At 35.8% G+C, this 16,275-nt stretch overlaps 1 protein-coding gene across 14 annotated transcripts in view; it reads left to right on the top strand.

Moving 5' to 3' along the window:
• LOC108002344 (hemicentin-2) overlaps positions 1-16,275 on the top strand; it is a 349,141-nt gene that overhangs the window by 297,558 nt on the left and 35,308 nt on the right. For all 14 annotated transcript variants that reach the window (XM_028669008.2, XM_017063971.3, XM_017063972.3 and 11 more), the window contains 7 exons: positions 308-458; positions 3,987-4,098; positions 8,969-9,147; positions 12,777-13,121; positions 13,552-13,818; positions 15,241-15,597; positions 15,865-16,125. In XM_028669008.2, the coding sequence (XP_028524809.2) occupies positions 308-458; positions 3,987-4,098; positions 8,969-9,147; positions 12,777-13,121; positions 13,552-13,818; positions 15,241-15,597; positions 15,865-16,125 (1,672 nt within the window). The remainder of the gene's footprint in view (positions 1-307; positions 459-3,986; positions 4,099-8,968; positions 9,148-12,776; positions 13,122-13,551; positions 13,819-15,240; positions 15,598-15,864; positions 16,126-16,275) is intronic.

Below are 16,275 nucleotides of genomic sequence, written 5' to 3'. Positions count from 1 at the left end.
GTAATTTTAAATTCTTCTCGCGTTGTCGGGAGTTAATTGGAAATATATAAAGAAGAATTATTTGTGCATTCGAGGGTTGTATATTTCATATAATTTCCAATTATAAGTGGGCTGATGTAGGGTGAAGTAAGATTGGAAGAAAAATCTAGATCGACGTTAATAAGGGGAATCTATTCTCGACACTTTTCTAAAACAAATTGCGGGAAGAGGAAGCAAGGTTTACGAATTACAACTTGGGAACATTCGTCGATCTTCCCCGTTAACAAATGACGCCATCCACGATTTAATATATCTCTGGTGTTCGCAGGAGGATGGCACGTCGGTGACCATAGGTTACCTAGCTTTCACGGCCTCTGTGTACGACAATGGAAGGACGTTCAAGTGTTACGCCGAGAACTCGGTCACACGTTCCGAGGACATGAAACCGATGATAGAGTCGACAACGATCGAAGTTTTATGTAAGTGAAACGTAATTCTTTACGTGCTTTTTCTTTCTTTCTTTCTTTTTTAAGGAGGAAAAAGGTTTTCGAATTTTATACCAGCTTTTTTCCTTTATTGATCTTTCAAGAGAGAGTCTGTAAAATGAACGTAAATATGTAAAACTTCAAGCTTTGATAGGTTTGAGAGATGAAAATAGGAATGTGAGTAAAAAGCAGACGAATAAAAATATGTTTGGACATATTTTGATGTTTTGGTGCGATTTTTTTTCATGTTAATTAAAATATTTCTTTAAGCATCTCGAAGCTTGGAATAAAAATATGTTTGTCGGGTATATTAAGGATATATTACTTTTTAAATATTTTGATGTTTTTGATGATTGCAAATTTATCACGTATTACGTATTTAAATAATAAATATCCACTAGAACTATTCTAAATTAAAATATTTCGTCAAATATTTTATCATATAGCAATATGGACAAAAATTTTATTTACTTAATAAGATTGTGAGTGTATATGTGTGTCGCTTTGCTTTCTATAAAATTATAAATTATTAGGCCATTGTCCATTAAAAAAAGATATGGATTATAGTAAACGTTTAAATTCTTTAATGACTAAAGTGGGGAAATATGGGCCACGCGTTAAGCAGGCTATTAAAACAAGATATAATTATAATAAACGAATATCAGAATGATCGGATTACAGCTTTGATGACACCTTAGCATAGTTAAGAGAAGTCCTTCATTTTCGGTTCTTTTTAGCACGTTAAAATATTTATTGCTCAATATAAAAAGAAAGATGAAATATTTTTGATATCGTTTCGTCATTATTAATTATTAATTACACGCTTTCAAACTTAGAAATGATTCAAATAGAAAAACCGGCAAGTATGGAACAACGTTTAATATCAAAAATATTAAGGAGAATAAAATTCAAGAATAAAGTTGAAGAGAAATAAAGTTGAAACGACCAAATAATAATTTTAGAATGAAAATACAGTGCGTAGTAAATTACTCTATGCATTATAATTCCAGTGTGTATTAAAAAATGACAAGGAAGAAATATTAAGAACAAGCGAGTGCTAATTTTATTTTATATAATAAATTATGTTTTCACGGTAAAACGGATGAAATCGAACACATTCGTGATAACTTTACAAATTTATCTTAACGTAAACTTTCCCCATAAAATTATATTTCGTCAAATATAATTTCTTATCGCGCAAAAAGGTATCGAAAACGGATTAAAACGAACAATTAAGCTCGGCGATCTTCGTTGCGCCATCGAAATATCGAAAACATTCGTTCGATAAAATTATTCCATTCCCGTGCTCTTGTCTCTCGAAAGGCACGATTAAAACGAAATTTTACGGTTCGTCCAGAAAAAAAGAAAGGATCGCAAAGAATCGGCTGTAATTTAGCCGCGTCGATCCGAAGGAATAAAGGTGCGCGCAACGACTCGAATGTTCTTTCGCGAGGGGGTGGTGGTTGTTGGAATTTTTTCCCTGTGTTTGATCAACGTCCAACTGTGTAGGAGGCAGGCCTGGAATTAAGTTACACTTCACAGATCACAGTTGTATATATTCCTGTTTCATCGCGCCTCTCCAATTCGCTTTTTCACCCCCGCACAAAGGGTATAATCGTAGATTCGATTAACCCGAATTAGATTCGTTCGATGCTCGTTCGATAATCCGCTAATTTTTTCGAGGAAAGGAAGAACTCCAAAGTTGGAATGTGTTCGTCGTGAAAATGCCATTAATCGTTACATTTGTTACTTCACTTATTTATCGTTAATTTTAGATATCGGCGACGTTGTCAACAATTGGTTGATGTTCACAATTTTTTTTTATCGATTTATCGCACTAAATATCCGACGAAACGATATCCTCGAGCTCTGAAGAAATTTAAAAATTACTTTCCTTATCTTCTTCTACGTAAATCCTTTAATGTTTCTCGACCAAAAAAAGCTCTTCTCATCTACCAGTTTCACCATCACCATTAAGAAAACGTGGAGCATCATGGTAATCCCTCGCTATCTTATGACTCCATAGAATTGCAACGCAAGTTCTTGCATTCCATTCGATACTAATCTTCCCCATATTTAAAATCCAATTTCCATCCAACTAATATATTCCAATCTTAGGAAAAGTCAGCTTTCCAAAAAAAAAAGGACGATAACGAAACAGAACATTTTACGTTTCGTTAAAAATAATTGCAATTAATTTTCAAACGATCTAAAAAATTAAAACTTGTACCGGAATAATGAAAAATTAAATAGAGAATTCGATAATTCATTGATACTTCCTCCAAACGTTAAAAAGAACTGGCTAAAAATACACAAACGTAATAACCTAGCCCAGCGTAACTCGCGCCACCTGGTAAAATTAATCGGCAAACGAGACTCCACTCCCCTTTCAAACGTTTCGTTCTCGAACCTTTCGTTACATTCTCTTCAATTGCTCCACCCAGACGGAAGATTCCGTCATAACGAGACACGGGAGGAGGACAAGACTGTGGAGCGTCTGGTTCGTGTTTCCAGCTCGGGTCTCGGGTGGGATGGGTTGGAAAGGGAGAAAGTTTCGTTTTCGTAGCCAGCAGGAAAACTATCCACGGATTGGAAACGTGAAACTCGCGAGGTTGGCGCGTTTCCAACTTCTCTCTCTCTCTTTCTCTTTCTCTCTATACGGAGAGAGTCCACTCTCGCTTATTTACGAGGGTTTTGTTTTATACCGGGCATTTTGCACCGTCGCGTTTAAACATATCTCGGAACGCGGACGAGGCCTCGTGCACCTTCCGGTTCCCATGACTTTCGGGCAAGCGTTATTTTAATTCCAGACGTCTCGCGGCCACGTATTTTCGGAGGCATGCATATGGATACATCCTCGCATCCCTTCCATTTCTACGATATCGATAGCGTGCATTTCTGTTACGAAATGGAACGAAATGTGGAGGGGAATTTTTTTTTTTTTTTTTTTGCTATTCATTGACGAGGAAAAAGTTGTCCTCCGGTAATATTTAAAGAGTGACGAGTTCGATCGATTCGAATTTTCATCGATACTAACGCAATTTCTTTTGGAAAAATAATTTTATTTTGTGTGAATGTAAAATTTTGATAAAATTGGAAAATGATGAGTTATATCGTTCAATTTGCGTGTTCTGTGACATCTTCGTGTTTTTCAGTTTCCTCTTTTCACGTGGTTCGGCATAAAATCTTGGCGAAATAAGATCCACTCGACATCTCTTTTTCATCTTCGCGCCGAGAGTTTCCACATTTTCACGGGGACGCTTTTAATTGAATTATCCCCCGAGTTCTGTTTAAGAAACGCGAAGATACAAGTGGTGCTACGACGTAGAGATATTATAGTTGTTTAGAAAATTTTTATGAAAATAATGTTTAACAAATTTATTAGCAATTTCGAAATTACATATAAAACAACAGTTGAAAGTGAAATTTGTAAATTAATTCTAATTGTTTCTCATCCTGTTAATCAAGAATTTGTATTAATGTGTGATAATTTAATGTAAAAAATTAATTTGTCTTTTACAGATCCGCCTATAGTAACGATGAAACCAGAGAATATCACCGTAAACGAAACCGTAGATTTTATAATATTTTGCGATTACGAAGCCAACCCTGCCACCCTAACGAGAGTATCATGGTAAGTGAATTTTTATTAATTTAATTTAATTTGAAAAAAAATAAAATACCAACTGTCTGATATTTCATATATTTATTTCTCGAGATTACGTGTATATAATATATAGATAACAATTGAAATAATTTTAAAGCCGAATTCATTTATAACGGTGACCAAATTCAATTATACTTTCATTACTGTAAAATCCTCTATAAACCACGAAGCAATTGAACATTGCAGTAAATCAATACTTAATAGCAGAAATTGGGGACGCAATTCATTGAATGTATTTATTCTTACATTTTCCAATATAGAGGCGAATAATGCTTACTTTGTACAGATATCTAATTACAGATATTTGTGTTCGTTAAATATACGAAGATACGATATTATTCTGTATTGATTTTGTAATTAACGAACACGATATTTTAAGGAGGAAATATTTCTAAACAATTGAATAAAGGAATGGTTAATTTTTTAACTTGATACTAAAATTCAACAAACAATATCTGTCAAGTCACTTGAATGAATAATTAATAATCGAGGTTTTCATGTAAAAACTTTTTGTCTTTATTTTAACTTCGAATTCGAAATCATGTTCCATAAATATATTCACATTATTAGGATGGATACTCAATACAACAACGCGTCAAGATCGTTCGTTCCATAAATTCGAATAAAATGAACGAAAAGTGCATTGAAAAAAATGAATCGTTCTCGTTTATAAATAGGGAACATCTATAATTCATTGAATTTATCGTTTTCCATTAGAAATGAAAACAATGGTAAATTTAACGCTTTTATCCGCATATATCAGCTCGGGATCGTGTTTATCCTTTAGTTTCAACCAATTTCAAAACACGCATGGCGAATTTCCTTGGCATAAAATAGGGTGTGTCACGTTTATAGCACGCTGTCTCGTGATAAAAATTGATCGAACACGTTTTGAACACAAATCGAATAGGGGGAAAAAAAAAAAAAAAAAAAAAGAAAAGAGTCACGAATTTATGTTGCCTGTCTTTACCACATGGCCCATTCTGAATCACGTAAATCCATGTTTTTCATTCTTCAGATGTTGACACGTTCTCTCTTTCTGGTGAACGATTTTGCTCGTTTATCAAGCTCGCTACTTCCGGAGAACTAGCGCTAGAAAAGTGTTATAGATCGTTTTATAGAGCGTTTTCGTGATATCGATATAGAATTTTTTTTTCCAGGGAGGAAAAAGAAATAAGAGTATAAACGAGGGAAGAAAGGGAGAGGGAGGAGAATATAAGCAAAGGCAATTCAGCAAGAAATTATGTTATAACGCTGTTGTTAGGATCAAGGTAAATCGTTCCACGTTGAACTACGTACATTGAATTACGGTGCAACTCACGTTGTGAATAGAGTAATTGGTTGGAAACTTTATCGAAAATTTTTTATTTGTCTTTTGTTTTTTTTTTTTATCAAGTTTCTGTGGTTTATCGTTTCCAGACGATAAAATTCTTCCTTCTTTTTTATCTAAGTCGATTAATCCAGAACTTTTAAATAATGATATATCGAGTTTGATGATTACTTTCGTTCCTTTTTTTTTTTTCGAGATAAAAGTGTGTAGAAAGTGAACGAAAGTACAGACATATTGAGAATCGTGCATAAAAGAGATTCGTATATCAAATTCATGATAAATCGCGAAACTGTCAAACCTAAAAAGCAATATTATTCAACTTTGATCCATATGTTTTTTTCTAAAAACCATCATAAATCTTCTCGGCTGATGTTCAAGGGCACATCAGTTCCACGCGAAACTGCGATATATCAATTCGATGTAATAATTTGCTTTTTTCCTTCGCTCATTAATATTCATCCTGTCTTCTTTTCTTTGTTATTAAATGTTATACCCGGAACACGTATTGTCGATTGATCGATCTCTTTCATCCCTTCCCTTTTTACTACTATTTTCTTTAAAAGATTGTTTTCATTAATTTTAATTTTCGTTCAATTCAATCTTTAATTTATTGTTGCGATTTTAAGCTATTTTTTATTCTTCACTCACTGCGATATATTTTGACTTTCTCTTTTATTTTACTCGTTCCACGTATTTGACAAACTTAGAGCTCGATCATATCCAGATTGAACATGATTTCTGAGTCTGGATTTTTGAGTGCTTTATAGCTATACTTTATAAGTGATAGACTGATAGACATACATTATACAAGATGTTGATATATTTTCTAAAAGCAAACAGAAATTGATAAGAAAAAATCAATTTCTTTTCCTTCAAATCCCCAAAATATATCAACAGCCTGTATTTACAACACACTCGTTTCTCCCCTCGAATGCTGGATTAAACGAAAGCTAACTAAAAAAAAAAAAATGGCGAGACTTTTTATCATACTCTATCCTCCAATAATGAATGTTTACCAGAATACAATTTCTCCTTTCTTAAACCAACCACCATTTCTCCGCTCATCGACCTCCAATATCCACGATACTCTTTAAACGACTCACTTTAAACGCGTTATCTTAAGAAGCGTTAGAAGTCTCATCTCCATCGAGCATCCTCCCGAGAATCCAACGTTCTCTCAACGAAACTGGCCAACTTTATTGTGCTCGCGCGGGTTTATAACCGTCCCGTCCTAACCGAAAGAGGAAAAAAAAAAAGAAAGAAAAGGGGAAAAAAGAAGGTAAACCGGTGGCAAGTTAATCCTGGAACGAGGGAAGATTGGATTGGAACTCGGGCCGCGCGACGATACAGTTTCTTTATCGACTTATAACGTAATAACTGAAAGAGCTGTTTTGCAAGAACCGATTTTAAGCTGGCACGTTAAGAGGGTTTATGATGGGATGCACGGCCGATCGAAGTATTTAGGGCAGAGGGGAAATTTTTGTTCTTTTGGGGTAGGAAATGCTATTAAGAGGGTTGCTTGTTACTTGAACGTGAAATCTTATTTTCTTATATATATATATAAGTCTTGCTTCTTTGTTTGCGTCATTATCCTGATGTTTTTATCGCGGAATTTTGTTCTTCTGGCGGAGGAATCGCGATGCCAAGTACTTTTTGTTGTGTTTTTTGTAATAGTGATATAATAGATTGATAAATATATGGAGTAACAGTTTGAAACAGTTCGTTTATATCATACATGTAATAACATATTTTTGATTTAGAAAAAAGCTGAAATAAAATCCAAGGATAGACGTTCATATCAACGAAATCAATAATAGTAGAATCACTCTCTGGCAAGTATCACTCCAGAGTTAATGATATTCTCGAACTACTTGAGAGCATCAATTTTTCGCCTCTCAATATTATTAATACGTGATTAATAATCCCGCGAAATTTTCTTATTACCCGCAAAAGCCTCAAAACCTTAAAAGGGAATATTCCGTGAAAAAATAGGTGTGAATTTCGATCTCCTCGAAATCTCCTCGAGCCAACGAATATTTACGCGCACCGATACCGTGCTTGCATAGCACGGTGGAAACGGAAGTGGAGGGATTTAAAAGTATCCAACGAGGGTCGAGCAGCAGGAGCAGCAGCATTCGAAACGTCAAAATAAAAAGGCGCGAATTTATCGGGATGATTTATTATATTTTTCTCTGGCCCACCCTAAAAACCATATTTCACGCTGATGCATGTAATGGCGCGTGTACACGCGCACAAGGCAGGGGGAGGGGGTTGGTTTCAATCCCAGGTGTCTGGTTATAGTGGGAGGGAAATATTTCGGGGTAAGAAATTGCCGCCATACGGTGCAATAAAAATTCAACGAGAACGCGATTACCAGAGAGAGGGTAATTACCAGAGAGGGAGGGGGGGCTGGTATGCTGATTAAGAGTCATCTGTTCGATGGCTGCTTTACGCTTTCGACATCGATCATCGATACTGTTCGAGTTTTATCGGGAAAAATTGGAAAAAAGAAAAAATGATGCTCGTTTGATGTTCGGATAACGTTTTTCATCAATTTCGAAAATAGTACTTTCACAATTTTAAGTAATAACAGGGTTTGGAGAAGGAAAAGGTGTGAAAATATATATATCTTAATAATAGTGTTATTTAAGATGTCTATATTTTTTTAAATAGTGTTATAGATTTTTTTTTAGTTAGTGCAGAGAATGAAAGGAATAATTCTTTATGAAAATTTCGAAATGTGTGTTTGATGATTTGTAACGGAATATTTTCAAGTTTTATTGATTGAACTGAAATTTTTTCCCTCTTTCGTCGCTTTCAAATATTACTTATCGCGTGTATACGAGACAGAGAGATTATTTTCATTTAGATTGTAAATCGATTTTTACGAGACATTTTTATCGTGTATTATTCGCATGTCGAATATTAAAAATCACATGGATGACTGTAAATAGAATGAGAAACATGAAAAGGGAACAAGTGTTTAACATTATTTGGTTCGCGTCAATATTCCTTTCGATTACGAATTAAAATATTTTTCAGGGGAAAAATCGAGATATGCCTCGACGGTGTTTTTTCGCGCTTTGAAAAATCTGATTGAAAAATCTGACTGACGTTCCAGTTGTTTCGTTCGACTAAATCAAATTTTCATGAATTCAGCGCTTGCTCTATTTGCGTAACGTGTAATTTTTGGTTACTTTTTTTTTCTTTTTGATTTAAAATTATCAAGACACTTGGAATTTCGAATTCGAAGAAATAACGACTTGCATCGATCGTTTCGTAGAACACACATATTTTTATCTTAATAAAAATTAATTCAAAACATTGCTTTATATTGAAATTGGAAACTATTTACAAAAAATATATAATACAAATACAATCATTTAATATAAGAAGAATTTAAGAAGAAATTGCAAAAAAGTATAAATACTAAATGAAACGAGACGAATTGTTTTTTCTTTTTTTTGGCTTTTTTAATCACAAAGAGTGTTTTATTTACTTGTTCAGGTATCGAGACGACAAGGAATTAGTTCTAACCGACGATCACTACGAGGGCGGTATCACGGAGCAAACGGCCCTCACCGTGAAAAATGCGACACCCAGTGACATGGGCACTTACAAATGTGTGCTGGAGAATAACGTTGCCGCATCCACTTCAGAGGACGTCGTTCAAGTCTCCGTTCTGTGTGAGTATTTCGAAATTAGCCAATACGATCTTAAAATTCAAAATCATATGTATATATATATATATATACGTTCAAGAGTTTGATTAATCAAATTAATCAATTTTATTCGCTCCAACAAATTTTCTTCATTAATTTTTGAATTTCGTGTAATAATATGTTAATGAATTTTCCATGTTGAAATAATCTTTTTGACGATTCAATTCGTAATACCGTTGATAAAAAAAAAAATAAAATCGACATCATCGATGGGAAGAAAAGATACCTGTAGAAACAGTTCCGTTCCGTTTCGCATTACGACAATTTATCGCGTTTTATTCCGGTAAACGATATTTATGCGTCCATAAATTTTCGCGAGTTCCGCTTTAAAACCAATGCCGGAACGTACGTAATGCCTGCTCTTTTTTTATTTCCAAACATAATCTGTCCAGCATTCTTTTTGTAAACCTTTTCTCTTTTTTTTTTCCATTAAATGTAACGCCATTGATGGTTAAATCGGTCCACGATTATTCAATTCGTTTCAATTCGTAGTTAAATTAATAATTATGAGTAATGTTTTTTTAAACTTGCAGAATTAACAATAATTTTATTCGTTGTTATTTTATGTTTCAAATAATTTATAGAGGAAAACTAATTTTAATTTCATGATGATCCGCATTTTCTACGATTTTTAAGATCAAGATTCGGGAAATCTTTTCACGAAAAAATGAATCTGGTTGATGGTATTACGTTTAATATCACACGAATTTTATAATCTTTCCTATTTATGCTTTCATTATATACAGTGAAAACATTTCCACGAAAAAGAATTTCTTTTTTTGCCGCCCATCGAAGCTGCATTCCTCGTTATAACTTGGAAAATACTAATCCCTTCTTGTTTCACAAATATTTCATTTTATCCTCGACTCGAATGAACAAGTTAAAAACCAATTAAATGCTCGATAATATTTCGAGAAGATGAGGGTGAAAAGAAATATAACACCATCCTCTCGTTATCGATCTACCCGCGCCATTTTGTCCTTTGCCCATGCATTTCGCACTTATCTTCATTACAAGGACTAATTTCCTTCGGCCGACTCGAACCGAACGATAAATCGTTTGGCAATTATTTATTCGTCGAGTGTAAATCAACGCTGGTAGAAAAAAGTACGGTCGAACGTTACTCGAACGGGAGGTGCAATTTATTCGTCGCCGTTATCGTCGCCGAATTTATACGGCATCACGCCGATTTTACACGTGTCTACGATAAAAGGCCCGATACGAGCCGATCGAAACACGCAATATTAAGTTATAATTGATGGAACTGACAAGGGCAGCCAGTTATCGTCACTTATTTAAACGGGGCAAATGAAAAGCGAAGCGGATGTGCTATGAATAATGAAGCAGAGGTATCTTAATTAAGCCGGACAATTACACGGGTCGGCGAATCGTCAAATCGGCCTGTTCGTTTCCAACAATCGGCAGATGTCGATCGTTTTTATCGCCAATTTCATTATCACGAGTCTATCGATCTTTTGTCGTTGCATACGTAATTAGGGTTCAGGATATTTTTTTTTTTAATCTCTATTGGTATTTTATTCGATCATACGTGTTACACGTTGCCTCGTTTTATTATAATTGGGTTTTTTGTTTTTTATTTGTTCCTTTTTAATCGTTGTTTATCTGTGGCTTATCATTGCCTCGTTTTGGCTAGATTATTTGTCTAATTTGTCTAATTATTGTTTATGTATCGATTTTGAAAATATTTGAAAAAATTTTGTATCGATATCGAATCAAATCAGTCGATTCTCCTTCTACAATTTTTAGAATTTCCATCGAGAGATTTAGGTGTTATCATCCCTGTGTCATTTAGAATTTCGGGTTTATTTACGCGAGATCGTGGACAGGTCCATTTATCAAACTGATTTAGGAGAGAGTAAGAGGGTTTGAGATTCAGACTGTTACATTTGCGAAAGAAAGATATAAGACTCGGGATTATTTTTCAGTACAATTCATACGTAGTAGGAGAAACGAGAACGAACGATTAATTCAAAATATAAACCGTCGAATAACAATCTGTAAAAAAATACAAATATAATATTCGATCTTTTTTACAAAAACATTTAACAATATTTAATGAAATTACTTAAGCAAAGATAAGCGAATAGAATGATCAAAATAATGATTTTCTTTTATAAATTTTGCGATAATAAACACGCAGCTCCTTTTTATATACCCAATCTCTCGATCGTATTTCGGGGGGGAGAACTTGCCTACAATCGTCAGGAATGAAATTTGAAACTTCGCGAAACTATGTTACTCGGAACTTTCGATATTTAGTTATACTTTTATACTAACCCTCGAAAAATAAACGAGAAGTTTAATTTAAACGCGAAACGAAGCGACAAAATCGAGGAACTTGGAAACGCCTGTTAAGCGAAACACGGAATGCAAAGTCGATACAGACAGCACAACAACAACAACAACAACAACAACAAGTATATATCGAAATGGAACAACTAGGGGAGAATTTTATCCAAGTGTATTCCGGAATATCTGGAAGCCGGGTCACACGAGAAGTGTTTTAAAACAATTTCTCTTCATATCGCATCATACGATAACAATCGAGGCATAATGTCTATCTTTTTAATTTTTAATTAACCGCAACGGTATCGATCAATCAGAACTCGCTTAATCCCTTATCTTTTAACAGTTTCGTTTAGTATTCGTACATACAGTTTGGAACAACTGCATATCAGCATGGAATTAAATAAGCCCTTTCTCACGTGGCGTACCGGTTATTGGGTCAGCCATTTCCGCCTCTCCAGGAAGTTAACGTCCCGTTACCGTAAACTCCGGCCGCGATACAATGAAATTCTAATTGCGCCCTTAGCTCCGGGCTTGTTGTATTTTGCGAAAACAATCCATAGGAACCGGGCCGTGAATTCGAACACGGAAAATTAGTTTCGTCGGATTCCATCTTTGTTTCGTTTCTTTTCTTTTTTTTCTATTCTCGGAGAACAGACTTCGCTTCCTTTGTTTCGAAACTTGTTGAAATCTTGATTGCATTGGCAAAGAAACTATGAGAAAAAGGGGAAAAAATTCTGGCTGATTGAATCGTCATTCTTCCCCTCGGTCTCGTTTCACCTGTTTATCCGCATGTAGCATAAATAGATCTCGGAGGCTTGGCTAATTTATACTCCTCCTATACTTTTGAATAGTTTCCAAACCGTGGATGTAAATCTTTGCGCGATCCTCCTAATAAAATCTATCTATCTATCTCCTCCATCCGTCTGTTTCTCTCTTTCGGTGGAAAATTCTTTTTTTTTCTATACTTTCCTTTTACATTATCGATTTTCGTTATTAAATCTATTAGATTTTGTTGCCCAATGAGACGAGACATTATTTTCATTATTAAATCCGTCACACGGACGAGGAAGATTTATTACCACTGTTTAGAGCAACTAACTTGCTAGCATGCAATGCATGTATAAAACGCATGTTTCTTTCCTTTAGCCAAAATTAATTCCAATCCACTTCACCGTTCGCTGAACAAATATCTTATTCCGCAAAGAAATGCCTCGCTTCTGAAAGGAATAAATAGAATCGAACAGTCGATCGATAACGAGGGGTCGTTCCTTATCTGCCCGCAGACAAGCCGGTGGTGAAGGTGATAATGGACCCGGAAACACCTGTGAACGAGGCGGACCGTCAGAACGTCTCGCTGACCTGCGAGGTTGTTACCGGGAATCCAGCAAGCCTGACCGCCGTACGATGGTACTTGGACGGGGATCTGTTGAAAGAACTTCCGGATTGCACGAGGAATAGCAGCTCGACCACCACGACCACCGAGGAATCTTTAATTTTCTGCGATATCGACCCGAGCAAGCTGCTGCTCGAAGCCGTGGGACGCTCCTTTCACGGGAACTACTCTTGCGAGGGTAGAAACGACGCTGGCTGGGGGCCACTTTCACCTAGTGCGCCTGTCATGGTCTATTGTGAGCTCCTTTTCTTTTTTCTTTAATTTTTAATCCCTCGATACGATCCATTTGCCCACCAATTCCTTCCTTTCGCGGATACGAGATTTATATGTTGTTTATGTATTGTTATTCTTAAAGGATGGGTACAAATTTTTAGTTTTAGATCATTATTAAATATATATCTTTTATGATGAAATTGAAAAAAGTAAACGATTTCGCTCCATTATTATAAAATTTACATATTCGTGCTTGATGATTTCTAATATTCCCAAACAAAATCATAAATGCTCGATTTGAAGTAAACTTTTGACTCGAACTCTAATGCTTCGATCAAGATTCTTTAATAAAAAAAAAAGAATCCAACAAACGATCGATTCTTCTCTCTTTCATTCTTTCGTTAACAAAAAGGAGAATGGATAAAATTGAGATGCCTTGTCTCGTGCAACAGACAAACCGGGCCCAGCTTCGATCTCGTACGAGCCCCAGCAAGTAATAAAGAAACGGCCGTTGACCATCACCTGCTTCGTGCTCGATCCAGGACGTCCGAAGGTGACCGGGTTCAAATGGCTGCGAGGGCTTCACCGACTTCCGGATGAAAACAACGCCAGCCTTACCATCGAGTCGGTTAATTTGGAAACCGAGGCGAACTTCACTTGTCTGGCTTACAACGAAGCCGGCGACGGTGATCCAGCTACCACGTTTATCGACGTGTCCGGTGAGTTGTAAAGTTAGTCGAGAAAAACTTTCTAAATTCCCCATCGAGTATAAATCCTCCATTCGCGTGACGTTCATTCCCCTTCGAGATTCTTGCACACGAGATAGGGAAAATCTTTGGGAATTTGGAGAATGCGGTTTGAATAAGCGAAACGGGGAGTTTCTGTTTCCACTTTCTTTTTCTTCTTCTTCTTTTTTTAATATCTGGATGGAGTTGGAATTATCGATTCATTTGAAAATTTGTAAAAGTTTTTGCTTCTTAATTGTACGTTTAATTTCATTTTGAGTTACTTTTTGTAAGTATATTTCGTGTATTCCATACGTCTGATCGTACGTTGACCGTTTCTACTCGCTTTCTGTCTCGTTTCGCTTTCTCTCATACTTTTCTCTCCTTTATTTATTAAAAGATAAAACTTTTTTTGATCGAAATATTCCTCGAAATTTTCGCGATTTATTAATTTTACTCCTTTTCTCTCGAGTTGTAAAAAAAGTTTACAAGTTCTTCCCTCCCCCAAAACTTGCAGAAAGACAATATAACGTAGAAATATTTCTGAAAAAAGAATAAAGTGCATCGTAAATCATAACAACGGTTAAAATTTTTACAATCTGGGAACGTATATGAAAAAAAATGTAGCAAGATGTATTAAATAAAAGGGAACGTTATTACTTTTGTGTTTGGGGGAGGAAAGAAAAAGGGAAAAAATGAACTTATATAAAAGGGCTTCCGTGACACATACTTTCCGTGCTGTATCTAAATTAACGATTCGTATCTTGAAAACTGTGCAAACTTTATTCTTTATCTCTCCTTTTATTTCTCGTTTATTTAATTCATATATATATACATATGTATGCGGCGACACGCATTGCATTACACTTATGCATTTTGCATAATAATAATCCGCTATTATATATAAATAACGAAGGCTTTCTTTTACGCGTATTTTCATATTAAAGCAATAGTAACATTTCACGATATTTCACTTCACTTCACAAGAGAGTAACCAAACGACTATTGCTCGATAAATATTCATGCTCGGATAGAACGTGTATTATTTTATTAATTTTTACCGAGATCAATAAATCTATTTATCGAAAAGATTTAATTCTTTTTCTTCTAAAGAGTAATAAAAAAAAATTATATATCGACGACGAGATATTTATTTCACATTCTTTCGCGATTCCTTTTATAATTTTTATTCGGATATACAAATTGAATTGTAATCCTTTTCCACTCGTAATCGTAAACGGGGTGATCTCAAGCTACAAAAAGACTACTTAAAAATTCGATCAAGGGAATACGCGCCTAAATATCCGAGAAAACTCATCAATTCGCGTCGCGTCACGTCCTTATCTCGTTCTGCCCTTGCACAATGCCACCCCTTGCGAGAGCCGGGGGTTCAACTTGTTCTTTGATTGTCAATAGCGGCGCCAGCGTTTATCAAGAAGCTGCTCCCTTATCACGGCTACGTGTACAATTCACCGAACGTTAGCATCATGTGCTGGGTGGAGTGCGCCCCAATGTGCAATATCTCGTGGCTGAAAAACGGTGTCCCCATGGACTTCACGAAAACCAATCGATACTACCTGATGAACGTTCTTCATCCCCCTGATCCGCGAACGAACGATTTCGAGAGCATACAATCGACCCTGGTTTGGAACCTGACCGCCTGGCCCAGTGGACAACTCGACCGTGTCGAGGACAACGTTAAATTCACCTGCGAGAGCAGCAGCAACGGGATTGGATCCGGGGTGAAGAGCAGCACCCACTTTCACGTCGAATGTAAGTTCGATTTTTCTTTTTTATCTTTGCTTGTAATTCTAACCTTTTTCGAAAATTCTTTCGCCATTTAGTTAGGTTTTAGTGTACGTATTTTACGATGCAAAGTGTAATTTCAGTGTGATGTAAAACGTTATTGATAAAATTTGGCGCGATAAGCGATGATGCTCGTCGACAACAAAAATGATTATTCGATACACATTCGCGACAACGCTTCTGTGCATAGATAGAAGCAGGGCCACTTTATCCGTATCTTTATTCGTTCGACAGTTCCACCGGAAAATATGACGATATCGAAGAAGATAATAAACGTTACCGTCGATACGATACCGGAAACGGTGACCTGCAACGCGAAGGCGCTTCCGGAACCGACTTTTCGCTGGTTCCGGGAAGGTTCCACGGACATCATAGTCGAAGGCCGTGTTCTCGACCTGAAAGTGCCGATTCCTAGGCGAAGCAACGGCACTTATTACTGCGAGGCATCGAATCGTCACGGAACCAAGAACATCTCCTTGATCATGAATGTTCAATGTAAGTAAAGAACCGTTCCAATATCGAGAGAAAGATTTATTTCCTCTCGATCGATCGAGCGCTCCAATTTCTCCACAGCGAATCAATAGAAACGAAACGAAAAGAACGATATATTCCTTCCACTAGTTTTATTATATATTTCTTTTTTAT

This window comes from Apis cerana, linkage group LG11 (assembly GCF_029169275.1).
Source record: "Apis cerana isolate GH-2021 linkage group LG11, AcerK_1.0, whole genome shotgun sequence".
Lineage (NCBI taxonomy): Eukaryota > Metazoa > Arthropoda > Insecta > Hymenoptera > Apidae > Apis > Apis cerana.
Note: the sequence above shows the minus strand (reverse complement) of the source record. Positions and strands in the feature narration are given on the sequence as shown.